This window comes from Chiloscyllium plagiosum, unplaced genomic scaffold (assembly GCF_037043375.1).
Source record: "Chiloscyllium plagiosum isolate Xiang-an unplaced genomic scaffold, Cpla_swu_hap1 HiC_scaffold_13, whole genome shotgun sequence".
Taxonomy (NCBI): Eukaryota; Metazoa; Chordata; class Chondrichthyes; order Orectolobiformes; family Hemiscylliidae; genus Chiloscyllium; species Chiloscyllium plagiosum.
The window spans coordinates 2,377,300-2,404,557 of record NW_028270151.1 but is presented as its reverse complement, the minus strand read 5'-3'; the positions used below and the strand labels follow the sequence as shown (position 1 = coordinate 2,404,557).

Sequence of the window (27,258 nt, the reverse complement as noted above, 5' to 3'; positions counted from 1 at the left end):
ACTCATTAAGGACCTCACCCACGGCCTCTGGCTTCATTAATAAATTCCCGGCTTTATTCTTGAGTGGACCTACTTAAGGATAGTGGAATTAAGGGATATGGGGATAGGGCAGGAACAGGATACTGATTGAGGATGATCAGCCATGATCATAATGAATGGTGGTGCAGGCTCGAAGGGCAGAATGGCCTACTCCTGCATCTATTGTCTATTGTCTTCCCTTCCCCTAGTTCCCCTCTTGCTCATTATATACAATACTTTAGGATGCTCCTCAGGCTTTGTTGCCAAGGATATTTCACAGCCCCCATTAGCCCTCCTCATTCCTTGTTTACGTTCTTCCTGTTTCTGTTGTTTCCCGCAAGGGCCTTGCTTGGTTTCAGCTTCCTCAACCTGAAATTCCTTTCTCTTTTGGAATTTTAATACCTTTTGTCTTCCAGTGTTCCTGAACCTTGCCATCCTTACCTTTCATCCCGACAGCAACGGGATGATCCTGGACTCTGACCAACTGGCCTCAAGTCAGATGTGGTTTTCACCTCAAACCGCCCCCCTCTCACTTCCCCCCCCCCCCCCCCCCCCCCCCCCACCCCCACCCCAATCTAATTTCTCCAGGTCCTGCCTAATGCTGTCGTAACTAGCCTTCCCCAGTTTAGCAATTTCACCTGAGGACCAGTCTTATTCCTATCCATAACCTCTTTAAAACAAATGGAGTATTATATCTACATTTCACCTGCATTTTGCTGCTGGTCTGGTATAATGTTTACTAAAATGTCCATGACACTCAGTCTAATCGACCCATTGAGATAAATGATGCCAATACCAATTTGTATTTGAAAGATAGAGAGGTTATGTTGGAGTCTTTGAGTAATTTTTCAGTATAACAATAAGTATTTGAATTTATATAGTTCCTTTCACAACCTCAGGATTTCAGCCAATGAAATATTGTAGTCACTGTTTGACCAATAGCTGTTTCTATGTTGTTATATATTATGCAGCAATTAAAGTTATTCTTCGATGGTTTAGTGTCAATTTCCACAATCTGTGAACTCAACACAGTTTAAACACTTTAAGAGCTTACGTAGATAGAATGTGTCAGTGAAATGGATAAATTCATTGTTCAAGGTAATCCATCGGTGCGTAACCCTGTTACTAATAGAGAAACAGAAACTGCTGGAGAAATTCAGCAGGTATGGCAGCTTCGAAAACAGAGTCGTTTCGAGTCCAGCGATTTTTTTTTGTTAGATCTTCAGTTCTTTGTTTTATTTATTCTTAAGAAGAGTAATGATTGGGAGGCAGCAAAGAAACAGCAAAACCTAATGCTGTCTCAGGGAGCACATGGATTTGCATGGGGTAGTGAACCAGCTGCTATTCCCAGTAAACAGGGAGAACAAAGGCTGGGAGAAAAAGCTAGGACAATCTTTTCCCTTGAGTGGGCAGGATTTCAAGAATGCGGGGCATATTTTTAAGGTGGGAAAGATTTTAAAAAGACATGAGAGGCAATTTTTTTTTCCGAGGAATGAGCTGCCAGAGGAACTGGTGGAGGCCGGTACAGTTACAATGTTTAATAGACACTTACATAAGTACGTGGTTGGGAAAAGGTTTGGAGCGATATGGAGCAGGAGCAAGCAGTGGGAGTAGTTTAGTTTGAGATTATGGTCAGCACGGACTGGTTGGACCGAAGGGTCTGATTCTGTGCTGTATGACTCTATAGCACACCGTGAGGAACAGAGCAGGACAAAATATAATCCATTTGATACAGCATCAGGAAATGAGGAGAGGAAGGAAGGAATATTATATGTCAGCATCATGCCATCATTTCTCTGGCAGTCATCCAGAGAAAGGTGCAAGGGCAAGTCTAAAGATAGTTGGCAGAGATTAATTTTGGCAGGTTCTGTGTGTACAGGGAGAAGCTGTTACTGTGGAATGAAACTGGGGTTTCTTTACTCTGAGCTTTCAAATCTCATTCAAATATTCCAAAGTCAAAATCCAACAAAAAATTGATACTGTTTCCTTCGGATTGTCACTTGTTTCTCATACTGATTGGCACAGCCTCAGTGAAATGAAAACATTTTATCAGCTTAGCTCCATTGACATGAATATGTTTTGCCTTTTAAGCGTTTTGATTATAACGTGGTTATGTATATTACAGTTTGAATTATAGTACATTGTGAAACAAAGTATTTCTTGTAATTAATACTTTGGAATTTAAAAACTTCTTCTTTGGACACTATGACATTCCACAAAACAAGAGCATTTTCTGAAATCAGGAATTTTGAACATTTGGTTTAAAGCTGTGCAGTGACCCTCACTGTGTGAAAGATGACGTTTGAATGCAGTCATTATCAATTTTCTGGGACAATACATTAAAAGAGGAATATGCTAAATAGCCAAGCTGGGTGAGAAAGTAGGAAAGGGAACATACCAATATCAAAGCAGAGATTGAGATGGTGAATCACATTAAAGTCAAATCCAGGATTGGAGTTAATGAGGAAGGAATTAATGACAGGTTTGTGTTTGTGACCTTTGCTCATTAAAGGGTTAGCATGAGAAGATCTTTCAGAAGGGAAACAAAATACAGCAGAAGCTGAACATCAGAAATAAAGACAGAAAGTAATTCGAAGAACTCAGGTTGGGAAATCATCTGTGTATAATTCAATCCACTTGGAGCTTTTGGAATATTGGACTTGAGGAACTTTGGGGTGTTCAGTTCCCTGGATCTGAGGGCGTGGAAGGCTTTGTTTTTCAAGCACACAGTAACAGCATGACAAGTGTTTATTAAATTACCTATTGTCTGTTTGCATTTTGGGAGGTATAATAGGGGAAGGATATACACAATGACTGGGAGGTGCCCAGGGAGTACCGAGAAACAAAGGAATCTTAGTGTACAACTCCACTGATCCTTGAAGATGTCAGCATAGGTAGATCGGGTGGTGAAGAAAGCATATAGAGTGCCTGCCCTTCATTACCCAAGGGATAGAGTGTAGGAGCAAGGAAGTCTTGTTACAACTTCATAAAACATTGGCTAGATCACAGACGGAGTACTGTTCGCCACACAATCGGAAGGATGTGATTACACTGGAGAGGGTGCAGAGGAGAGTCACCAAGGAATGGAAAATCTAAGTTATGAGGAGAGACTGGATATATTTTGAAGTGACACCACAGTGGCCAGCATTCTGTCACCAAGTTGGCCTTTATTTACATGTGGAGAGTCCTTGACACTGACCCAGCTCCCTCCGAGCCAGCTCTCAGAGTGAACAGAACCTCTGACACTCCTGTTTATATCTGTCAGCCAGGGCTCCCTGATCAGACCAGGTTAACAGCCCCAATCAGGGATCTCATATGCCATGAGGTCCACCTGGCTGACCTTTTTACAATCAGTACGGGCTGTGTCTGTTTTCTGTGGAACACAGCAGGCTGGCAGAGGCATCTGACTGAGCTTCACACAACTCTGACAGGCACAGAGGGCATGGTGAGAATTACAGACGTGTCTAAGACCAGGGGAGTAAATGGTTTAGAGGGGATCGCAGGAGAGCCTTTCTGACTTAGAGGGTGGGGGAAATATGAAGCATACTGCCTGAGAGGGTGTCAGAGGATGGTACTCCCACAACACTTAAGAAGCATCTGGATGAGCACTTAAAATGCCAGTGCACAGTTCGGTTATTGACCAAGAGAAAAGGGAGTTTTTAATAACGGGGAAGGAAGTCATGAGGCAAAGGGGCCCCAGAGGGAGCTGCTGTCAAATATGAATGTTTGGAGGACACACTATGTCCATCAGGCCCACGGCTGAAGCACCACAAAGTAAGTGCTGCACAGAATTAGAGGAGAAATCTCCAGAGGAAAGTGTACACAAGAGGTCCTGGCTCTCTGGCAAATAAGACGAGGGGTTAATTGCATCACCAGGGGATACACAGCAGGTGGAGTTACAAAGACATGCTGCAGCAGAATGTGTGCTGTGGATGTTTAATAGGTTATAACACCACACTGAGGAATTAAATCCACCTCCAAGGGAGAGTATTTGGAAATGGTTTCTAGATAAAGGCATGAACATGAGATTAGAAGTCCCCAAACAGAAAGGAACAGGACTTGTCTATTATTGGAGCTTATCTGAGTGGTTTGTGTCATGTGAAGATGCAGTGGGAAGTAAGGGAACAGAATAGTTAAAATAGAATATTTATTTTCACAGGGGCCCTGATTTGCTCTTCCCCCAAAGAAAGTTTTCCAAAGTTTTTTTTATCGTGGAGGCAGTGCCATTTCATGTGTGAACAAAATCACTCATTAATTCCCAGTTCCCTCCCGGGGAGGGGAGTCCACCTTTGTACTTGTGCAGGTTGTAAACACCGACTCCCAATGCCCAGGGAACACACAAACACAGACCAAACAGAAATCAGATCAGACTCAACAGAACTGTCAAACAAATTTGCTGAACAAAGTGACGAGGGGTCTCAGGAATCTCACTGGAATGATCTGGTGAGTCCTCTATTAAATAACACATCCTCTATTTCAGGTGAGAATTACGGCAGAAAGCAGGAAACTGCAAACACACATCAAAGCAGCAGATGGAGAGATTGCAGTTTGCTGCTGGCTCCCAGCCGAGATCTGTCATTACATCAGGCTGTCCCTAAGATCTACCGCCTGGATATCACAGACATGGTTCCTTTGTTGTTGTTTTTCTGTTTTTGTGTCATTTGTGCTCACATCACTGAGAAACAGCTGGAAAAACACATTCCTGTTGATCTCCTGCTCAGGCATCCCACACTCACTGATAGCTATACCATCAGCACACACGAATCTTCTCTGAGCGAATCCCTTGTTTAGGTAATACTTGACATAGATCAACTTTCAAAAACATCAATTGAGGCACCTAATTTTAAAGCAGCGCTATTATTGTCTTTTCTTACGTTGCGGGAAAGACATATCCAAGAGGAGCCACTGGTGTGACCATTTTCAAGGTTAGAGTGATGCTGGAAAAGCACAGCAGGTCAGGCAGCATCCGAGGAGCAGGAAAATCGACATTTCGGGCAAAAGCCCTTCATCAGGAATAGAGGCAGGGAACCTCCAGACTGGAGAGATAAATGGGAGGGGGGTGGAGCTGGGGAGAAGGTAGCAAAGAGTACAATAGGGGGATGTGGGTGGGGGTAAAGGTGATAGGTCAGAGAGGAGGGTGAAGCAGATAGGTGGGAAGGAAGATTGACAGGTAGGTGGAGGCAAGCACTGGGGAAGCAGATGTGGCTTTGAAGTCAGTTGAAATTGAAAGGTACCTGTGACTGCAATAAAAAACAAACTGGTTCGTGAATCCCTTTCAGGGAATAGAGGGGCTGCTCCCTCGGCAGAGTCCTGTCATTCCCAACACAATGTAATGATCCCTTGCTGCCATCACGCACTCAGTGAGAGGACACTTTTGGATGTGCAATATGAGCTTGGCAATGTCACCTATATCCTGTAAGTTTTTATGTGGGTTTAAATCCGTTTCATGTCCTGCAATCAGTAAGTTTTAGGCCAGTTTAGTTTAATAGCTTTGTGAATCATTTCAGCATGATTACCCAGTTATTTTTACTTCTATCCATAACAATGACCTGAGAAAGCATTGAATGCAAGATAAAGTTCAGAACTTATACAGTTGCTGTTTGTCAGCAGCATACTTGGGGGGGGGGGGGGAGTTGGGGGGGAGTATTGAGAGCTGCTGAGTTACTCCTGGTATGGGTCCTCCTATTAATAATAGGTTTATGAGTGTGACATAGAGTCACCCTTTTGCTTTTTTTACCTCCCAGTCCCATTTGGAACGTTGGCTGAAACATTAAAATGAACATCTTGACACTCAAGTACACAAACAGTGTATAAAGCACAACTTCAAGATATCTCAGAAAGATTTACAAGCAATTAACTACTTTTGAAATAATGGCACTGATGGCCAAAGTCGACATACAGCGATGTCCTTTAAAATAACCAATTTTTGTTTCTGTTGGTTTGGGGAGGGGAGGGGTGCAGTTGGGGGGGTTGGGGGGCAATGTTGTCAGACCATCAGGGGAATTCCAAGTTTATGAACAGCCCTAAAAATATTTTAGATTGAGCTGAATAGCCATTAGAAATGCAGAGTCACTGATCAGTACGTGTGCACTGCACTGACCTTTCAACCTCTGTTATGTGCTTTATTCTGAAATAAGAGTTGGATTCCCAATCTTCGACTGATCTGAATAGTGGACTTTAACAATGATGTCCCTGTGTTTACTCACTGGGAGAATGTTTCATGTTGAAACCACTGACAAACCATAAAATTACTGTTCAGCAAAAAGATCTTTGATGTATTGTCACCAGGACACTGGAACGTTCCAGAATCTTCATAAAGTATTGGGGAAGCAGACGGAGCAATGCACAATGGGAAAAGCTGTTCTACATAGCTTAGTAATTCCCCTCTTGGTGTTGACTGGCTGCTGATCTTTCCCCTTGTGGGAGAGTCTCAAACCAGAAGTTACCAGTTAACAACCAGGGCTTGCCTGTTTGAAACAGAGACAAAGCAAAGGTTTTCTCACAGAGGATCAAGGGTCTTGGGAAATCTCCTGAAGAGGTGGCAGAAGCAGAGCCTTTGACTCTTGCTAAGGCAGAGTTGGAGAGGCTGAGAGGTTAGTAAGAATGCAAGGTCATCACCAGAACAGGCTCCAGGGGATGAGTAGCCTACAGCTGTTCCTTGGTGGCTTGTAACAAGATCCGTTAGAGGCAGTGGGGGACTCTGGTAGAGAGGGTGGCCCAGGCTACTCTCATGGGGCCCAAAGGGAAACTTTCTTTTAATTAACTCTTGTGTGAAGTGTTTTTTATTGTCCATCCCCAACTTTTTATTTATTCATTCAGGTGATGAGGACATTGCTGGTTGGGCCAGTATTTATTACCCATCCCTAATTACCCAGGGGGCAGTTAATAGTCCACCACATTGCTGTGGGTTTGGAGTCACATATATTCCAGACCCGGTAAGGATGGCAGTTTCCTTCCCAAAAGGACATTCGTGAACCAGATGAGGTTTTCCAACATTTGACAATGGATTCACGGTCATCATTAGATTCCAGATATTTATTGAATTCAAATTCTCCCATCTGCCGCGGTAGGATTGGAACTTGGACATTACTTGGGTCTTTGGGTTAACAGTCCAGTGCTAATACCACTTGGCCATTGTCTCAACAGATAGTGGTGAGCCATGTGCAGGTCATTATTTATTGGCTATTTCAGTGGGCAGTTACCAACATTAACATTAGGAACAAGAGTGGGCTACCCCAGTCCCACAAAGTTGTCCTGTCATTTGTTATGATGATAGCTGATCTGATTGGAGCCTCAGTCCCCTTTCTGGTCCCTGTAAGCCTCAGCTTGCTTGTTGATCAGGAACATTGTGTAGACCTGGAGTCATGTAAAGACAACCCTGACAGAGGTTCATTCCTCGTTTTTGTTACGTGAGAGCTTGGGTTCTAAGGTCGAGGGAAAAGATGGGTTTTAAATGTTTGCATTTTTTTTAAAGTTCAGGAAGTCATTTTAAACTTTGTGTTCAAAACAGCATTTACAACTAGGCGTGGGATATCTCCATTTAGAACAAGCCAGCTGGAGAGATTACTGTTAATGTGTTTACTGGGTTGAGTTTTATGGCCCAGAGGGAGAGAGAGAGGGAAGGGAAAAAGCTCCAGGAACAGGTTCATGTCAAATAGAAGTGGCCCCAGACAGCACAGGCCTGTAATTATCAGCATCCCCTCCGTCTGGGCTCTGGGCTCTGGCTAAACCCTGCAAGGCTTAGAAGTCAGTGAGAAGGAAGTTCCAGGAACAAATGGCAATGGGAATGTCAGGCAGGGAGACATTCTACAAGTTTATTAAAGACATGAGTTGAGTGAACCCAGGTTATGTAATAAGTGAGCCAAGATAGCACTTTGGTTTAAATATCTCAGGAGAGGCAGCATCCAGGGAAACTGCAGACTGGAGAAATGGGCAACTCTTCACTGTTATTGGTGAGATAAAAGAATTGAATCTTTGTTTTCTGATGTTTATAGTGGGATCACTTCAATTAACCTTATGTATTCCACTTGGTTTTTTGTACCTGTTGTGTAACAAGCATTGTTAAAAGTACATTAGCAGCCTCTTGTGAACAAAGTTCGGGGACTGACCTTCACAAGAACCAAAAAGAAAACTAAAACTTCGGATCGCTCTGGTCAGGTCTCACTCTGGGATCTGACTTGTTCAGTTGTACCGTCAGTTGGGGATGTAACACCAGACAGACTTTCTCCCCACAGGGACAGTCAGGAAGCAGATAGGTTTTTAACAACAATCAGATAGGCTGATGATTACTGTTTTGAAGTTTCTTTCTCCAGATGCTGTGGTGGAATTTGATTTCAGACATTCCAATCTGAGGTTCTGCAACATTATTCCAGTAACATTGCCAATATGTTCCCAACTTTCCCCAAGCTAATTAGCCATTTGGCAGCTTCACCAATGGCACTGATCAGACGGTGCTGCGTTCAGTGCCAATACAGATCGTTCTGCTATAACGTGTGGTTCGTCAGCACAAACTGACTATCATACGATTTATGAATTGTGGACATTATTTGGACAATGTGAACTTTCAAGTGATTTTCTATTAGTGATTTTCTACAGTTTGATTTTCTTGTAGCAGTGTCCGTTAACGTGATTTCTATAGCGTGAGTCTGCAGATGATCACAGCTCTCACACTATCGCAGAACAAGCTGTACAGCAACTGTTGTTCCAAATATATCTGAGAAGTTCTGTATGTGGTTGAAAAGTTGTCTTTAGCTGCAATAGCCATGAACCTCCTGACAGTACTAGGCTAGGATGGACATAAGGACACAAACTTAACAATCAGCTAATCTGAGGTTAATTTAAAAAATGTGAAGTTATCACAAGAGTAGTGAGAAAATGTTGCTGCCACGTGGATTAGTTGGAACTGCTACATGTTAGGAATAGTTGCTGCATACAGGAGGGACATTAGAAGAGGGAGCAATATTGTGTGAAGTTCATGTGAGTTATAAACTTCAGCATAGACCATTTGGCCAGAACAGCTTGTTTCCGTGATACCAATTTCTCTGTAATCCATTTTAAAGAAAATATCTTAATCACTTGCTTGTTGTAAAATGGAAATAATGACGAGCAAGTACTTAAAAAATATCAGAGTCATAGAGGTGTACAGCACAGAAACAGACCTTTTGGTCCAACTTGTCCATGCTGACCAGATATCCTAAATTAATCTAGTCCTATCGGAGGGAGACCAGTTATTAATGAAATGGATTTTGTGAATGTGTTCAATTTTAAGAGTTAATGAGGGCATTCGAGCATATATAACCCGAACACTGTTCTGTTGGACAGATGGTCTGGTAAATGAATAGTTGCTTAACTTATTGAATAGCCCCTCCCATTCTTGTTCTCTCTCCTAAATAATCCAGGAGGCTGCTATAATGCAAGTACTGTGGATGCTAGAAATCTGAAATAAAAGCAGATAGTGCTGGAGAAACTCAGCAGGTCTGGCAGTATCTGTTGAGAGAGAAACAGAGTTAACATTTTGAATCCAGGAGGTCTCTTGTTTTGGACTTTTATTTCAGCAGGTGGCTATATGTCAGTCTATTGTGATACTGGGGTATATTTTCTGATTTTACTGTTTCGATTATACAACATGAATATTATGGAAAAGAAATATCCCTGAAGAGAAACTTGAAAAGGCTGAAAAACAATTGCAAGTTCCTAAGGATACCCCAAATTGTCAAACAATAGAGGTACACTTGGTTGACGCATTGCTTTTAGAGTTGAACCAGCCTCTAAAGGGGTATATTCTTTAACATTAGAAATAGTTTAACTCTTTGTGCTGATTGCTGTAAAAATATAAAGTGTGATTACTTACCACTCCTGGAAATCTCTGGCAGGGATCATTCACATTTTGACAAATATTATCAACAAAAAACTATCACAGTTGTTTTTGACTTCAACACATTCAGACCAACTACACCATGAGGGTTGTCTCCGCACCTCAGAAGATTTTGTTCCAAATTTCAACTGACCATTTTCCACCAAATTCCTTTCAGTTACATAACATTAGCCCCTTTGGTGAAGTGACGTTCTGGTTATAACAGACTCATGAATGAGAACTGGACTCTGCTCAGTGATGGGTTTATCAGGATTGAATAGTTTCCAACCTGCACGAGTGGGCTCTGGTGAGGCCACCAAGAAACAGAAAACTCTCAACCCAAGTAGGTTTACATGTCAAAAACCTCAACAACCCTCTGGAACATTGCACAGTAAAATACGCAGTTAAAATGTCAAGTGAGATTCCATGATATTCCCCGATGTTTGTCCCATCACATTGCACAGTTGCCTTTGGGAAACAGCTTTAACAATTAGACAAATTCAATTTGATTGAATGGAATAACCAGATTTCCTGAGACTTTTACCAGTGTTTTGGGGGGAGAGGAGGCTGGCTCTGAAATTCTGTTTTACTCTCACAAATTAGTAGTCATGGTTACAGGATAATCATGGGGATCCTGCCCATTGTTACTGTCCCCTCACAAGTATGCCCATTCTTACTGGCCTCCAAGCCTCTTCCTGAGAAAAGCCTTGTTTTCCATATCTGGAATTTTGACAGACAGCCCATCATAACGAATTAATTGCAAACATTTTTAATGCTCCCAACGCCTTTTGTGAAATGTTCTTGGTACTTTTAATAAAGATAATGTACACAAAATGTGATATGATCACAAAAGAACAGACAAACATCAAAACGACTAAGAAACAACAATAAAGAAGATTGACTACACTAAAAGATGTACAAGTTAGCAACAAAACAGCACAACACTGCAAGTCGTCATGACAACAGAGGGAAGAAATAAATGTACACCAGCAAAGACAGAGTGGAGACTTCCTTTTATCAGATTTGTTCATTTCAAGACACACAAATCTGTTAAAACACACAAAGCAATGAGCTCAGAAAAGTCTCTATATCTATGTATGTAGAGGACATCTCATTCACAGGCGGATAATACTGGACGAAAAGGATTTGTCTCCTTTCAGAAAAGAAAGACTGAAAGATGAGCCACAAACAGAGATCATCCTGCCTTTTGGAAACCTGCTACTGCCAATGACTGACACAGAGAGAGATGGCAACAAGCTGGTAACAAAATGGAGGACAGACATGTGACAACTTTGTTTTGTTTTGGCATGTTGAACTGTGAGTTCACTCTGGACTGGCTAGCGATGGTACCTGGCTCTGTTGTGTCTCGCTGGACTGCCTGAGAGGAGCAGTGGTTGGAGGAGGCACACCTGAGGTGGAAGCAGATCGGCCCAGCTTACAGCTCACCTTGGTCTCTGTGGAAGGAAAGTGGAGTTAGTGATCGGAAGAGAACCTTCAAGATGATGGGAACTACAGCCACAGCAGGATGTAGTACCATGTTTAAATTGATATTGTGGCTTTGGATACATGAATACATCTCAAGTAACATTTTAATTTATCGGCCAACACACTCTATAGCCTGCATTCGCTGAGATGTGAATGCTCCATATGTTTCTATGACCCTATTCTTTCTCCTATATTAATGATGGATTAACCTGCTTCAAAACATTCCGCTAACATAGCAATCTGAGGAATATCATTCCTGATGTACTGAGCATTCATTTATTAGCATCATCAAAAGATATTTCAAAATTTATGTCCACTTCTAAGATAATTAATGAACCAATGATTTAATTAAAACTGTAACTTAAGTCAAGCACATTATGCAAGATCAAAAAATTAGGCTGAATAATTTCTACTCCCAAATGTTATACATTTTGATACTGTAAGTAGTTCAAGGTTACATGGAGTGCTTTTTAAAACTCTTTCTATCTTATTGACAGCATCTGCTTTAACCTGACCCACACCCACAGTACCACCTGGCCTTCAATCACTGACCCTGAAATTAAGGCTAAAACTGCTCTTTTTACCAGGACTGACTACTCTCACTTGGTTATATATTCCTCAAAAAGAGAATTCTCACAAAAATATATGAAAGAAGTTCCCAAGAGAAATCCTTCTGATTCTGGTCTTTATTAAGATGTCTCGGAGGGATGTAACTTCTGCATACAGTGTGGGAAAATGGCTGGTGCAGACTCGGACCTAATTTTCCATTGACTTGAAAATAACCCTTTTTCACATCCACAGAAAAGCCAATCAAACAGAAAGTCAGGCTTAGAAAACTCAGTTGCTGACTCGATGATGCTCTGCAGTTCACCAGTTTGATATCATGAAATGTTCTGCTCAGAGCAATAAACAAGAAGCATTTTTCAGAAGCATTAGGGGAGGGGTCAGTGCCGGAGTATATACAGGTATTGTGGGGGGGGAAATGCAAGAATGACCAGGCAACAGAGAGCCAGGAGAAAGTGAGGACTGCAGATGCTGGAGATCAGAGTCGAGAGTGTGTTGCTGAAAAAGCACAGCAGGTCAGGCAGCATCTGAGGAGCAGGAGAATCGAGGTTTTGGGCATAAGTCCTTCATCAGGAAAGGCTTCATCATTCCTGATGAAGGACTTATGCCTGAAATGTGGATTCTCCTGCTCCTCAGATGCTGCCCGACCTGCTGTGCTTTTCCAGCAACACACTCTCAGAAAGCAGAGAGCTAGAATATGTTTTTATGGGACAGGGACAGAACAACACTGTGATTACATTTGCAATCTTCGACACAGTTAGAATGGCAAATCCAGGAAGAAGAGAGAGTCAAGATGACTTTTGCAGTTGAGCTGATCTGGAGAGATAGGCGGTTAGTTCAAGGCAGATGCACCAGATTACCTCATGTACAAATTATTTCTCTCTCATGCTTCCCGAGAACTATCAAAGTGACAGAAAGCTAGACATACCTAAAGGTGATTCAGAGAAAAGCTTTTTCAGGCAGTGAGAAGTTAGGGTCTGAAATGCACTGCCAGGAAGTGTGGTGGAGGCAAGTTCAATTGAAGCATTCAAGAGTGAATTGGATGATTATGTGGATTGAATTGGTGAGCAAAGGTAAAGCGAAAAGGCTCTTGGTAACAACGTGCATTTCATACAATCCCAACATTGTCCATCAGATCTCCATGGACCATCAGAAGAATATCCCACCCAGTCCCACTGCCTCAGCACACTCCATCTTCCCAGGGCTAGCCCACCTAGCCTGCACATCCCTGGGCACTACGGGACAAGTTAGCATGGCCCATCCACCCTAACCTGCACATCCCTGGGCACTATGGGTAATTTAGCACATCCAATCCACCCTAACCTGCACATCCCTGGGTATTATGGTAATTTAGCACAGCCAATCCACCCTAACCTGCACATCCCTGGGCACTATGGGTAATTTAGCACAGCCAATCCACCCTAACTGTATATCCCTGGGCACTATGGGTAATTTAGCACAGCCAATCCACCCTAACTGTATATCCCTGGGCACTATGGGTAATTTGGCACAGCCAATCCATCCTAACCTGCAAATCCCTGGGCACTATGTGTAATTTAGCACATCCAATCCACCCTAACTTGCACATCCCTGGGCACTATGGGTAATTTAGCACATCCAATCCACCCTAACCTGCATATCCCTGGGCACTATGGGTAATTTAGCACAGCCAATCCACCCTAACTGCACATTCCTGAGGATTACGGGTAATTTCCCACAGCCTATCCACGTTGCCTGAACATCCTTGGATACTACAGGACATTTTTCCCAATGCTAATCCACCCTAACCTGCACATCCCTGGGTATTATGGTAATTTATCACTGCCAATCCACCCTAACTTGCACATCCCTGGGTATTATGGTAATTTATCACTGCCAATCCACCCTAACCTGCACATCCCTGGGTACCACGGGTAATTTAGCACAGACAAGCCACCCTAACCTGCATATCCCTGGGCACTATGGGTAATTTAGCACAGCCAATCCACCCTAGCCTGCACATTTTTGGACTGTGGACACAGAGAGCAAACTCTTCAAAAACAGTAACCCAAGGGTAGAATCAAACCTGGGTCCTGGTTCTGTGAGGCAGCAGTGTGCCACCTCAGGGGCTGGTGCTGGCACAATGGGCCGAATGGCCTCCCTCTGCATTGTAACAATTCTGTGATCCTGTAATAAAGCCCTGATGTGAAATGTAATTTTGAGGTGAGTTGCTCTAACTTATGTAAATTCATCTTCTGTTTATTAATCTACTTGCTTTACACCAGCAGGAGGTTTGTTCATGGAGCACCTTCTGAACTCTCACAGGCCAAGGCACCAAACACAAGAGCTTTCTGTTGGATGCACTTTCTGTTATTTCAATATTACTCTGGCACACAGTGTGTTAAAGGACAAGAACTCATTGATAATATTAATCTCAGATGTTGAACCCAAGAAAATAACTGGAATAAATTCCTCGATAATATGAGATCATTCTTGAACATGACTTTCGAGGATATTTTACTGACAGTCCATTTGGACTCTGGGTCACTTTTATAGCTGCAAACTTTGTAGCTATTAGATTTTTTTTTAAAACAAGGCACATGCAAACTGTAAAGAAAGGTCTATGGTCAGTGTGTGTGTGTGTGTCAGTGTGTGTGTCAGTGTGTGTGTCAGTGTGTGTGTCAGTGTGTGTGTCAGTGTGTGTGTCAGTGTGTGTATCTGTGTGTGTGTCAGTGTGTGTGTCAGTGTGTGTGTGTGTCAGTGTGTGTGTGTGTGTGTCAGTGTGTGTGTGTGTGTGTGTGTGTCAGTGTGTGTGTCAGTGTGTGTGTGTGTGTGTGTGTCAGTGTGTGTGTCAGTGTGTGTGTGTGTGTGTCAGTGTGTGTATCTGTGTGTGTGTCAGTGTGTGTGTCAGTGTGTGTGTGTGTCTGTGTGTGTGTGTGTGTGTGTGTGTGTGTCAGTGTGTGTGTCAGTGTGTGTGTGTGTGTGTCAGTGTGTGTGTCAGTGTGTGTGTGTGTGTGTGTGTCAGTGTGTGTGTCAGTGTGTGTGTGTGTCAGTGTGTGTGTCAGTGTGTGTGTGTGTCAGTGTGTGTGTGTCAGTGTGTGTATCTGTGTGTGTGTGTCAGTGTGTGTGTCAGTGTGTGTGTGTCAGTGTGCATGTCAGTGTGTGTGTCAGTGTGTGTATCTGTGTGTGTGTGTCAGTGTGTGTATCTGTGTGTGTGTGTCAGTGTGTGTGTCAGTGTGTGTGTCAGTGTGTGTATCTGTGTGTGTGTGTCAGTGTGTGTGTCAGTGTGTGTGTCAGTGTGTGTGTCAGTGTGTGTGTCAGTGTGTGTATCTGTGTGTGTGTGTGTGTCAGTGTGTGTGTGTCAGTGTGCGTATCTGTGTCAGTGTGTGTGTCAGTGTGCGTATCTGTGTGTGTGTGTCAGTGTGCGTATCTGTGTATGTGTGTCAGTGTGCGTATCTGTGTGTGTGTCAGTGTGCGTATCTGTGTGTGTGTGTGTCAGTGTGCGTATTAGATTAGATTAGATTACATTACATTACAGTGTGGAAACAGGCCCTTCGGCCCAACAAGTCCACACCGACCCGCCGAAGCGCAATCCACCCATACCCCTACACCTAACATTACGGGCAATTTTAGCATGGCCAATTCACCTGACCTGCACATCTTTGGACTGTGGGAGGAAACCGGAGCACCCGGAGGAAACCCACACAGACACGGGGAGAACGTGCAAACTCCACACAGTCAGTCGCCTGAGGCGGGAATTGAACCCGGGTCTCTGGCGCTGTGAGGCAGCAGTGCTAACCACTGTGCCACCGTGCCGCCCACATCTGTGTGTGTGTGTCAGTGTGCGTATCTGTGTGTGTGTGTCAGTGTGCGTATCTGTGTGTGTGTCAGTGTGCGTATCTGTGTGTGTGTGTCAGTGTGCGTATCTGTGTGTGTGTCAGTGTGCATATCTGTGTGTGTGTCAGTGTGCGTATCTGTGTGTGTGTCAGTGTGCGTATCTGTGTGCGCGTGTCAGTGCGTGTGTCTATGTGCGTCACTGCATGTGTCAGTGTGCATATCAGTGTGTGTATGTGTATCTATGTGTGTATCACTGTGTGTGTCAGTGTGCATATCTGTGTGTGTATTTGTGTGTGTGTGTGTCACTGCGTGTGTCTGTGTATGTATTTGTGTGTGTGTCACTGCATACGGCAGTGTCAATGGAGGGTAGCGACAGTCCCTTACCTGACTGGGTGCTCTCAGAGCTGATGTCTGTGTCAGTGTGTGTCCGTGTGTGTGTCAGTGTATGTGTGTGTCATTGTGTGTGTCAGTGTGTGTCCGTGTGTGTGTCAGTGTATGTGTATGTCAGTGTGTGTGTATGTGTGTGTCAGTATCTGTGTCAGTGTGTGTGTCAGTGTAGATGGGGGGTTGCGACAGTCCCTTACCTGACTGGGTGCTCTCAGAGCCGCTGTTTGTGTCAGTGTGTGTCAGTTTGTGTGCGTGTCAGTTTGTGTGTGTGTATGTCAGTGTGTGTGTGTGACAGTGTGTATATGTCAGTTTGTGTGTGTGTGTGTGACAGTGTGTGTGTGTGTGTCAGTGTGTGTGTCAGTGTCGATGGGGAAGTTTGACAGTCCCTTACCTGATTGGGTGCTCTCAGAGCTGCTGTGTGTGTCAGTGTGTGTGTGTCAGTGTGTGTGTGTCAGTGTGTGTATCAGTGTGTGTGTTTCAGTGTCAGTGTGTGTGTGTGTGTCAGTGTGTGTGTGTGTGTGTGTCAGTATGTGTGTGTCAGTCTGTGTGTCAGTGTCAGTGTGTGTGTGTCAGTGTGTGTGTCAGTATGTGTGTCAGTGTGGATGGGGGTTGTGACAGTCCCTTACCTGACTGGGTGCTCTCAGAGCAGCTGTCTGTGTCAGTGTGTGTGTCAATGTGTGTGTGTCAGTGTGTGTGTGTGTCAGTGTGTGTGTCAGTGTGTGTGTCCATGTTGATGGGGGGTTGTGACCGTCCCTTACCTGACTGGGTGCTCTCAGAGTAGCTGTCTGTGTCAGTGTTTGTGTCTGTGTGTGTGTGTGTGTGTGTGTCTGTGCATGTGTCAGTGTGTGTGTGTCTGTGTGTGTGTATCAGTGTGTGTGTCAGTGTGTGTGTCAGTGTGTGTGTCAGTGTCGATGGGGGGTTGTGACAGTCTCTTACCTGACTGGGTGCTCTCAGAGCAGCTGTCTGTGTCAGTGTGTGTGTCTGTGTGTGTGTGTGTGTGTCTGTGTGTGCGTGTGTCAGTGCATGTGTCAGTGTGTGTGTGTCTGTGTGTGTGTCAGTGTCTGTGTGTGTGTGTGTCAGTGTGTGTGTCCGTGTTGATGGGGGGTTGTGACCGTCCCTTACCTGACTGGGTGCTCTCAGAGCTGCTGTCTGTGTCAGTGTGTGTGTCAGTGTGTGTGTGTCAGTGTCTGTGTCAGTGTCTGTGTCAGTGTGTCAGTGTACGTGTGTGTCAGTGTGTGTGTGTCAGTGCATGTGTCTGTGTGTGTCACTGCATGTGTCAGTGTGTGTATGTGTATCTGTGTGTGTGTCAGTGTGTGTGTCAGTGTCGATGGGGCAGTTTGACCGTCCCTTACCTGACTGGGTGCTCTCAGAGCTGCTGTGTGTGTCAGTGTGTGTGTGTGTCAGTGTGTGTGTCAGTGTGTGTGTCAGTGTGGATGGGGGGTTGTGACAGTCCCTTACTTGACTGGGTGCTGTCTGTGTCAGTATATGTGTCAGTGTGTGTGTGTCAGTGTCTGTGTCAGTGTGTGTGTGTGTCTGTGTCAGTGTCTGTGTCAGTGTGTGTGTGTGTCAGTGTATGTGTCAGTGTGTGTGTGTCAGTGTCTGTGTCAGTGTGTGTGTGTCAATGCGTGTGTCAGTGTGTGTGTCAGTGTACGTGTGTGTCAGTGTGTGTGTGTTAGTGCATGTGTCTGTGTGTGTCAGTGTGTGTGTCAGTGTGTGTATGTGTATCTGTGTGTGTGTCAGTGTGTGTGTCAGTGTCTGTGTCAGTGTGTGTGTCAGTGTGTGTGTCAGTGTCGATGGGGGGTTGTGACCGTCCCTTACCTGACTGGGTGCTCTCAGAGCTGCTGTGTCCTGCCATCTGAGTCGGACTGACCGAGGACCTCCCGAATCGACTGGACCCTGGTGCTGCTGTCCTTGGGCTCCCATCCCATTCCTGAGATTTTATTGGTTCTCCTGAAGCACCATGAGCCCCTTTCTCTTTGCTGTCAGACTTTGACACCAGCTCAGTGCTATAGCTTCGGCCCTTCAGCTCCTCTCCTGGTTCTGTAAGAAAGTGAAATCACTGAGTTCTCAGAGCCCCCAAAGGCTGAGCCAATGCCCATGTTAGTGGTTAACAGCTGAAGTAACTTTGCCAGTAGCATGTGTGAGTCACGATAACCTTCAGTGCTCAACTGTTGAATAGCCATCTTTACGTAAATCAAATCAAAATGGTCACATTGTCTCCAGTGGTGTGTAGTTTGGGATCTACCTTCATCAGCACTTAATTTTCATAGAATCATAGATTCCCTACAGTGTGGAAACAGGCCCTTCGGCCCAGCAAGTCCACACTGACCCTCCGAAGAGGAACCCATCCAGACCCATTCCACTACTGTATTATCACCTCTGACTAATGCACCTAACCTACACATCCCTGAATATTACGGGCAATTTAGCATGGCCAATTCACCCTGACCCGCACATCTTTGGACTGTGGGAGGAAACCAGAGCACCCGGAGGAAACCCACGCAGACACGGGGAGAATGTGCAAACTCCACACAGTCAGTCGCCTGAGGGGAGAATTGAATCAGCCAAGAAAATTGTGGCCAGGTTGCAAATATATAAAGGTCTTTCTGTGGGGGAGGAGAAGCTGATTGAAAGAAGATTTTACTTCTGTTTGGACATGTGAACATGTTTCAGTATCTACTTATTACAACAGGAATTAATACAACCAAACCTTCAAGCCGTGTTTTAAAATGGATCTGAATATGATTGGTTTATTCATACTTCTGTATATAATGAAGAAACCCCACAGAGTGGTGACACAGTGGCACAGTGGTTAGCACCGCTGCCTCACAGTGCCAGGGACCCAAGTTCGATTCCCGCCTCAGACAACTGTCTGTGTGGAATTTGCACGTTCTCCCCGTGTCTGTGTGTGTTTCCTCCCACAGTCCAAAGATGTGCAGGTTAAGTGAATTGGTCGTGCTAAATCACCCAGTGCCCAGCGATGTATAGGTTAGGTGCATTAATCAGGGGTAAATATAGGGGAATGGTCTGTGTGGGTTACCCTTTGGAGGGTCATTGGGCCAAAGGGCCTGTTTCCATATTGTCGGGATTCTAGACCCTGCTGTAGTAGGACGTGGCATAGCCCTGACTGAAGGTGGTCAGTACAGTAGGATATGGACTTGCCCTGAATTGAATACTCACCACAGCATTCAGCTTTGAAACTACAACAGTTCCAAACTGAATACTGTGGGTCCCACAGGGTGTGGGATCACATCTTATACAGACAGGGAGACCCCAGTGGATACTGGAAGAGAGTAGATTCTGGATCAGTGGTGCTGGAAGAGCACAGCATTTCAGGCAGCATCCGAGGACAGGCAAAATTGACGTTTCGGGCAAAAGCCATTCCTGATGAAGGGCTTTTGCCCGAAATGTCGATTTTGCCTGTCCTCGGATGCTGCCTGAACTGCTGTGCTCTTCCAGCACCACTGATCCAGAATCTGGTTTCCAGCATCTGCAGTCATTGTTTTTACTGGAAGAGAGAACTCAATATGCAAAAGGTACCCTCCAGTCAAACACAATTTGTGTTTATTGAATATGTCATTATAAGGATGAGATTATCCCAGGCTTTTCTTGTCTGTAGGCATTCTCCTGCGCAATGTATTTAAAGGAATAGAGTCAGTGTATGGAGCTCAATGAGTACATATCCAATACAATTGCAAAAATGGTCAGCATTCCAAAAACCACCAGGGACACAGGGGCCATTCTTCAGTTCCCAGTATAGGGCTTACTTTAGCCGGCCATTAACCTGCTTATCAATTACAGTTATGGATTCATTAGCATAGACTTCAGATTCAATGCTTAACATTTTGTTCTGCTGCTTTCTCTTTGTGTCAGTTTAATATAATTATACAATCACTTTCTCCAGTTCGCAACTCTGATGGGATTAATTGATCTGCACATTGCTCCTGTGTTGGTCTTCACATTTGTAAGCAGAAATATTTTTAATGTACAACCATGGTACCATAGTACCAGGCATCTTCAAACCAGAGACCATCTACCAATGGTACGCACTGACCTCGGTCTCCCCTTCCAGGTATCAGGACAGTCGGTGCACACAGAGTTCAATTGGACTCTAGTCCGTTTGATAATAAATAGCTGTTGTATGAAAGGTTGGTGATGAGTAAAATACTGTGAGCTGACCTCAAGTTGAGATCTATGCTATTTCCTGGACAAACTTTGAGTTTTTTCACCTAGCAGGTGGTGGGGATTTGGAACACACTTCCTGGGAGGGGGCCGAGGAGGGGAAATCTCACAGCCTTTACACAGTACTGGGATGAGCAGGTGAAGTGTCATAACTATGAGCCAGGTTCTGAAAAGTGGGATTAGTGTAGATGGGTCAGCACAGACTTGATGGACAGAAGGGCCTCTCCTGTACTGTATAATTCTATGATGATCCATAGACATGTTTGGTTTTTTTACCCACGTCAACACCTTTTCATTCAAGAGTCCATTCTTTGAAAAGTAAGCTCTTAAAGTAAGCAAATCTTTTTATGCCATTCAGAATCAAATTTATAACTTCGCGATGCTGACTGAAACATTACTTCCATGGTCTTGACATTTATCGACAAAACCTTTGGCCTCTTTGGAAAATGTCCGATGATTTCCAGTTTGTAGCTGTAAGTGTACAGCCATCAGCACTCCTCAGGAACAGACAGGAGTGTCCTCTTACATTGCCCATAGTGTACATGGGGCCTCTCAGGTAGAGGAGCAGGCGTAGGCCATTCAGCCCATCAGATCTACTTCAACATTCAATAAGATCACGGCTGATCTGATAATCTCCAACTCCACTCACCAGTCTTTTCCCCAACTCCTTTACTAATTAAAACTCTGTTTACCTCATCCTTTGAAATCAGTAATGCCTCAGCTTTGACAGACCTTTGCAGTAACACACTTCACAGATATATTACCTTCTGGGCAAAGTAATTCCTTCTCATCTCAATCCTAACTGAGCAACCCTTTAATCTGAGATGACACTCCCTAGTCTCCCACAAGGGGAAATAACCTTGCCACAATCACCACACCAAGCCACCAAGAATGGTTATTTTGAGTTCTGTTTCCGTAAGGTTTCATTCAGTTATGTCTCATTTTTCCGAACTCAGTGAGAACCAGAGCCAAGAGTGTGGTGCTGGAAAAGCACAGCAGGTGAGGCAGCATCTGAGGAGCAGGAAAATCGCCCTGATGAAGGGCTTTTACCCAAAACATCGATTCACCTGCTCCTCAGATACTGCCTGATGTGCTGTCCTTTTCCAGCATCACACTCTTGGCTCTAATCTCCAGCATTTGCAGTCCTCATTTTCACCTCCTCAGTGAATACCAGGCCAATCTACTTGAAGAAATGCTATGACAATTATACAAGGTGATGGTGAGGCTGCACCTGGAGTATTGTATCCAGTTCTGGTCTCCTTACTTGAGGGAGGAGGTGGTGGCACTGGAGGCAGTTCAGAGGAGGGTCACCAGATTGATTCCAGGGGTGAAAGGGCTGTCCTACGAGGTGGAGATGAACAGCTTGGGTTTGTACTCACTGGGGTTCAGAATAATGAGGGGGGATCTGATTGAGGGATATAGCATTCTAAGAGGGATTGATAAGGTGGGTGTGGAACAGATGATCCCCCTTAAAGGATAGTCTTGAACAAGAAGATATAGATACAGAGCGAGAGGAGGTCATTTCAAAACCGAGATGAGGGAAAACTATTTCTCTGAGAGAGTTGTGAATCTGTGGAACTCACTACCCAGAGGGTGGTTCATGTGTGGAATGAACGTCCTGAGGAGGCGGTGGACGCGAGTACAGTTATCACACTTAGAAGACATTTGGATAGATGCATGAGCAGGAAATGCTTGGAGGGCTGTGGGCCAGGAGCAGGCAGCTGAGTCTGGTTTAGTTTGAGATTATGTTCAGCGTGGTGTAGTTGGACTGAAGACTCTGTTTTCCACACTGTATGACCCTACAATTTGAAAGAAGTCAATATGTTTTTGTTGAAAACTGGGATAAAAGGCTAAGGAAAGCAGGCCGGAACTGAGACCAGGGTAAGATCAGACAGGATCATGTGAAATGACAGAGGGGCCTCAAAGGACTCACAGGCCTACTCCTGTTCCTATGTTCCTCACCTCTCCTCATAAGGCAGTTACTTCATATGTTGACAAAGTCCTACAAGGCAGATTGGTACAAAATACAAAATCACATGGGATTCTGGGGTTGTGGGGGGGTGGGCGGAGCTGGCTGGATGGAGACAACACTGGCTTGGTCATAGAAGACAGAGGATTGCGGTGGAAGAGGTGTTTTTTCAGAATGGAGACTGGTAACTATGTAAATGGCAGAACCCTTCGGGACATTAACATACAGACGGATCTGGGAGTGCAGGTCCACAGTTCCCTAAATGTGACAGCACAGGCGGCCAAGGTGGCACAGTGGTTAGCACTGTTGCCTCACAGCCCCAGAGACCTGGGTTCAATTCCCGCCTCAGGCGACTGACTGTGTGGAGTTTGCACATTCTCCCCGTGTCTGCGTGGGTTTCCTCCGGGTGCTCCGGTTTCCTCCCACAGTCCAAAGAAGTGCAGGTCAGGGTGAATTGGCCATGCTAAATTGCCCGTAGTGTTAGGTAAGGGGTAAATGTAGGGGTATGGGTAGGTTGCGCTTCGGCGGGTCGGTGTGGACTTGTTGGGCCAAAGGGCCTGTTTCCACACTGTAAGTAATCTAATCTAATCTAAAACAAGGCAGCTGGCTTGCTGGCCTTCATCTGTCGGGGCATGGAGTACAAGAGTTGGCAAACCATGTTGCAGCGACAATAAACCTTGTTAGGCTGCATTTGGAGTACGGTGTGCAGTTTTGGTCACCACACTGCCAGAAGGACGTGGAAACTTTACAGAGAGTGCAGAGAAGGTTCACCAGGATATTGCCTGGTCTCAAGGGCATTGGCCAATGGGGAAAGGTTAAAAAGACTAGGATTGTTTTCACTGGAAAGACAGCGGCTGAGAGGAGACCGATAAAGGTCTACAAGATTATGCGAGGTATAAATAGGTGGCAGTCAGAGGCTTTCTCCCAGGGTTGGGAGAAAGGGGACACAGGTTCAAGGTGAGAGAGGGAAGGTTTAAGGGAGATGTGCGAAGGAAGGTTTTCACACAGAGAGTGGTAGGAGCTTTCCAGAAGAGGTGGTAGAAGCAGGCCCATTGGTGATGTTTAAGAGGCATCTGGATGGTTACATAAATAGGAAGGGAACAGAAGGATATGGTTTTAAAAAGGCAAAAGGTTTGCTTTTCAGTTTAGTTCAGGCATGATGATCGGCACAGGCTTGGAGAGCCAAAGGACCTGTTGCTGTGCTGGACTTCTCTCCTGTATACCCAGGATCAGCTGAGTGAACCTTTTGAGACTGCCTCCAATGCCACTCTATCTTTTAGAACATAAAACATAGAACAGTATAGCACAGGAACAGGCCCTCCGGCCCACAATGTTGTGCTGAACATGACACTAAATTAAACTAATCCCTCCTGCCTGCTCTTGGTCCATATCCCTCCATTCCTTGTATGTTCATGGGCTTATCAAAAAGCCCCTATCATATCTACCTCCACCACCACCACCACTGGCAGGGTGTTCCAGACTCCTCCCGCTCTCTGTCTAAAAAACTTGCCCCTCACATCAGTATTGAACTTTCCCCCTCTCACCTTAAATGCAGGCCCCCTCAAATTAGCATTTTCGTAGATAAGGGGTCAATAGACCACATTTGATGCAGTGTGGCATCATGGAGCCCTAGCAAAACTGGACCCAGTATCAGGGGGCAAACTCTCTGCTGGTTAGAGGCATACCTGGCACATAGGAAACTATGAAACTATCACACATCATCAGTTCCAGAAATACTGATTCCCTCATGGGCTGGTCCAGAAACTGCTCCAGAAAACCATCTCATAGACATTCTATGAATTTGTTTTCTGGGGATTTGTTAGCAACCTGATTTTCTCAGTCCACCTGCACATTGAAGTGCCCTAGGCTTATTGTAAAAGTGCCTTTCTTACATGCCTTTTATAGACCAGGAATACAGGGCAGGCATGTAGTTGATAAGAATGAGGAATGTAAAGTTTTTGTCAGCTAATATTTGTTACTTTAATAAACAAGAGTCTAAGAACCAAGGTCCCCCAGACCTGACGTTAGAGTTCTAGAACAGGTAGCTGCAGAGATGATGAATGGACTGCTCATGATTACCAAACTTTCGGTGATTTAGGAACAGTTCCAAATGGTGGGAAGTTATGAAACATAATGCCACGATTCAGAATGAAGAGAATGGAATGTATGGAACTACAAGCCAATTAGCCTGATATCAGTCATCAGTAAAATTATGGAATCTATTATAAACAAGTCTTAACAATCCACTTTGAGAAAATCATTGCACGGTCAATCTGTCCACATGACCTTACGAAAGGGAATTCATGTTTGACAACTTTGTAAGAAGTTTGTGAAGATGTAGCTAGCATTGTGGATGAAAAGGAGATTTAGTGGATGTAGTATTCCTGGATTTTCTAAAGGTTTTACATAAAGAATGATACTAAAGGCTAATATGCAACATGTGGGCGTTTAGAGTTCGAGAAAGCACATTAAAATGTTTGGAGGATTGGTGAATGCAGAGGCAGCAGAGAGCAGGAGAAAATGGGATATTTTCACCTTGTCAGGCTGTCTGGAATGCTGTAATGAACAGGGCTGGGGTCTCAATAATTTAGAATCTATATTACTGACTTATATGAAGAGACAGAGTAATGCATCCATGTTTGCTGATAATGCTAACCTACTAGGAATGCAAGCTGGGAAGTTGACACAGGGAGGCTGCATATCATGTAGAGAGGTTACTAATGGATGACCAGGATAGCACATGGAGTGCACATTGAGGTAATCTGAAGTTATTCACTTTGGTAATGAGAATAAGTGAGTCATAGTCAGATTTAAGATGGTACTGGAAATTGTTGAAGAGGTTTTCGCAAGTGTCAGACTTTTCCCTAGTGTTCATTTCCCTCGCATTTCCTTCTGAGGAAGGGTCACTAGACCTGAAACATTAACTCTGATTTCTTTCCACAGATGCTGCCAGACCTGCTGAGCTTTTTCAGCAATTTCAGTTCAAGAAGGCGAGAAAACAAGAGCAGAGATATACTCCTGAGGCCAAATAAGGCTCTAGTCGGATCAGATTTGGAATATTGTGAGCAGTTTCGGGTCCTGTATCCAAGGAAGGATGTGCTGGTGTTGGAGGGGATTCCAGAGGAGTTATACAAGAATGATCCCGGGATGAAGGGCTTGCCATGTGAGGAGAGGTTGAGGACCCAAACTCCGTACTTGACTGAAACTTATAGAAGACAGAGATTCCTGGCTTGAGTGGACATGGAGAAGATTTTCCATGACTGGGAGAGACTAGGACCCGAGGGCACAGCCTCAGAGTGAGGGGACAACCCTTTAGAAATGGGATGGAGAGGAATGTCCTCAGCCAGAGGGTGGGGAATCTGTGGAACTCATTGCTGCAGAGGGCTGTGGGGGCCAACTCACTGAGTGTATTTAAGACGGATAGATAGGTTCTTCATTAGTAACAGGATTATGGAGAAAAGGCAGTAGAATGGGATTGAGAAACCTATCAGCCATGATTGAATAGTGGAGCAGACTCGATGGGCTGAATGGCCTTATTCTGCTCCAATGGTACAGTTGCAGGATATGACTAAAGCCAAATTAGCAGAGCTAGCCAGGAGACTGGAAATAGAGTTGTCAGAGCAAGCAAAGAAATCAGAGATGGTAGATTTAGGATGTAGGTTTGCTCGCTGAACTGGAAGGTTCATTTCCAGACATTTTGTCACCTTACTAGGTAACATCTTCCGTGGGCCTCAGGGGAAAATTCCTGCTTTCTATTTATATGTTTGGGTTTCTTGGGGTTGTGATGTCATTTCCTGTGGTGATGTTATTTCCTGTGGTGAAGTCACTTCCTGTTCTTTTTCTCAGGGGGTGGTAGATGGGGTCTAACTCGATGTATTTGTTGATGGAGTTGACCCCATCTACCACCCCCTGAGAAAAGGAACAGTAAGTGACTTCAAAACAGGAAATGACATCACCAACCCAAACATATAAATAGACAGCAGGAATTTTCAGCAGTACTTCACCTGAGGCCCACTGAAGATGTTACCTAATAGGGTAACGAAACATCTGGAAATTAACCTTCCAGCTCAGTGAGAAAACCTACATCCAAAACCTCAACCTGAGCTACACATCCTCTCGAAACTCACTATGGTAGATTTAATAATGGAATAGTTGGGTTGAGTATAGCCAGTGAGGTTGGGTAGAGGGAGTAGAGCCCGTGAGGATGGGTACAGGGAGTAGAGCCAGTGAGGTTGGGTAGAGAGAGTAGAGCCTGTGAGGATGGGTACAGGGAGTAGAGCCAGTGAGGTTGGGTAGAGAGAGTAGAGCCTGTGAGGATGGGTACAGGGAGTAGAGCCAGTGAGGTTGGGTAGAGGGAGTAGAGCCAGTGAGGTTGGGTAGAGAGAGTAGAGCCTGTGAGGATGGGTACAGGGAGTAGAGCCAGTGAGGTTGGGTAGAGAGAGTAGAGCCTGTGAGGATGGGTACAGGGAGTAGAGCCAGTGAGGTTGGGTAGAGAGAGTAGAGCCTGTGAGGATGGGTACAGGGAGTAGAGCCAGTGAGGTTGGGTAGAGGGAGTAGAGCCAGTGAGGTTGGGTAGAGGGAGTAGAGCCAGTGAGGTTGGGTACAGGGAGCAGAGCCAGTGAGGATGGGTAGAGGGAGTAGAGCCAGTGAGGTTGGGTACAGGGAGTAGAGTCAGTGAGGATGGGTAGAGGGAGCAGAGCCAGTGAGGATGGGTACAGAGAGTAGAGCCAGTGAGGTTGGGTACAGGGAGTAGAGCCAGTGAGGATGGGTACAGGGAGTAGAGCCAGTGAGGATGGGTACAGGGAGTAGAGCCAGTGAGGATGGGTACAGGGAGTAGAACCAGTGAGGATGGGTAGAGGGAGTAGAACCAGTGAGGATGGGTAGAGGGAGTAGAGCCAGTGAGGATGGGTAGAGGGAGTAGAGCCAGTGAGGTTTGGTACAGGGAGTAGAGCCAGTGAGGATGGGTAGAGGGAGTAGAGCCAGT

At 44.8% G+C, this 27,258-nt stretch overlaps 1 protein-coding gene across 3 annotated transcripts in view; it reads right to left on the bottom strand.

The window, feature by feature from the left end:
* Nucleotides 1-27,258, bottom strand: part of nyap2a (neuronal tyrosine-phosphorylated phosphoinositide-3-kinase adaptor 2a) — a 343,027-nt gene that overhangs the window by 92,901 nt on the left and 222,868 nt on the right. For all 3 annotated transcript variants that reach the window (XM_087993277.1, XM_087993278.1, XM_087993276.1), the window contains 2 exons: nt 17,942-18,163; nt 11,222-11,325 (listed from right to left, as the gene is read on the bottom strand). In XM_087993277.1, coding sequence (XP_087849403.1) covers nt 11,222-11,325; nt 17,942-18,163 — 326 coding nt within the window. The remainder of the gene's footprint in view (nt 1-11,221; nt 11,326-17,941; nt 18,164-27,258) is intronic.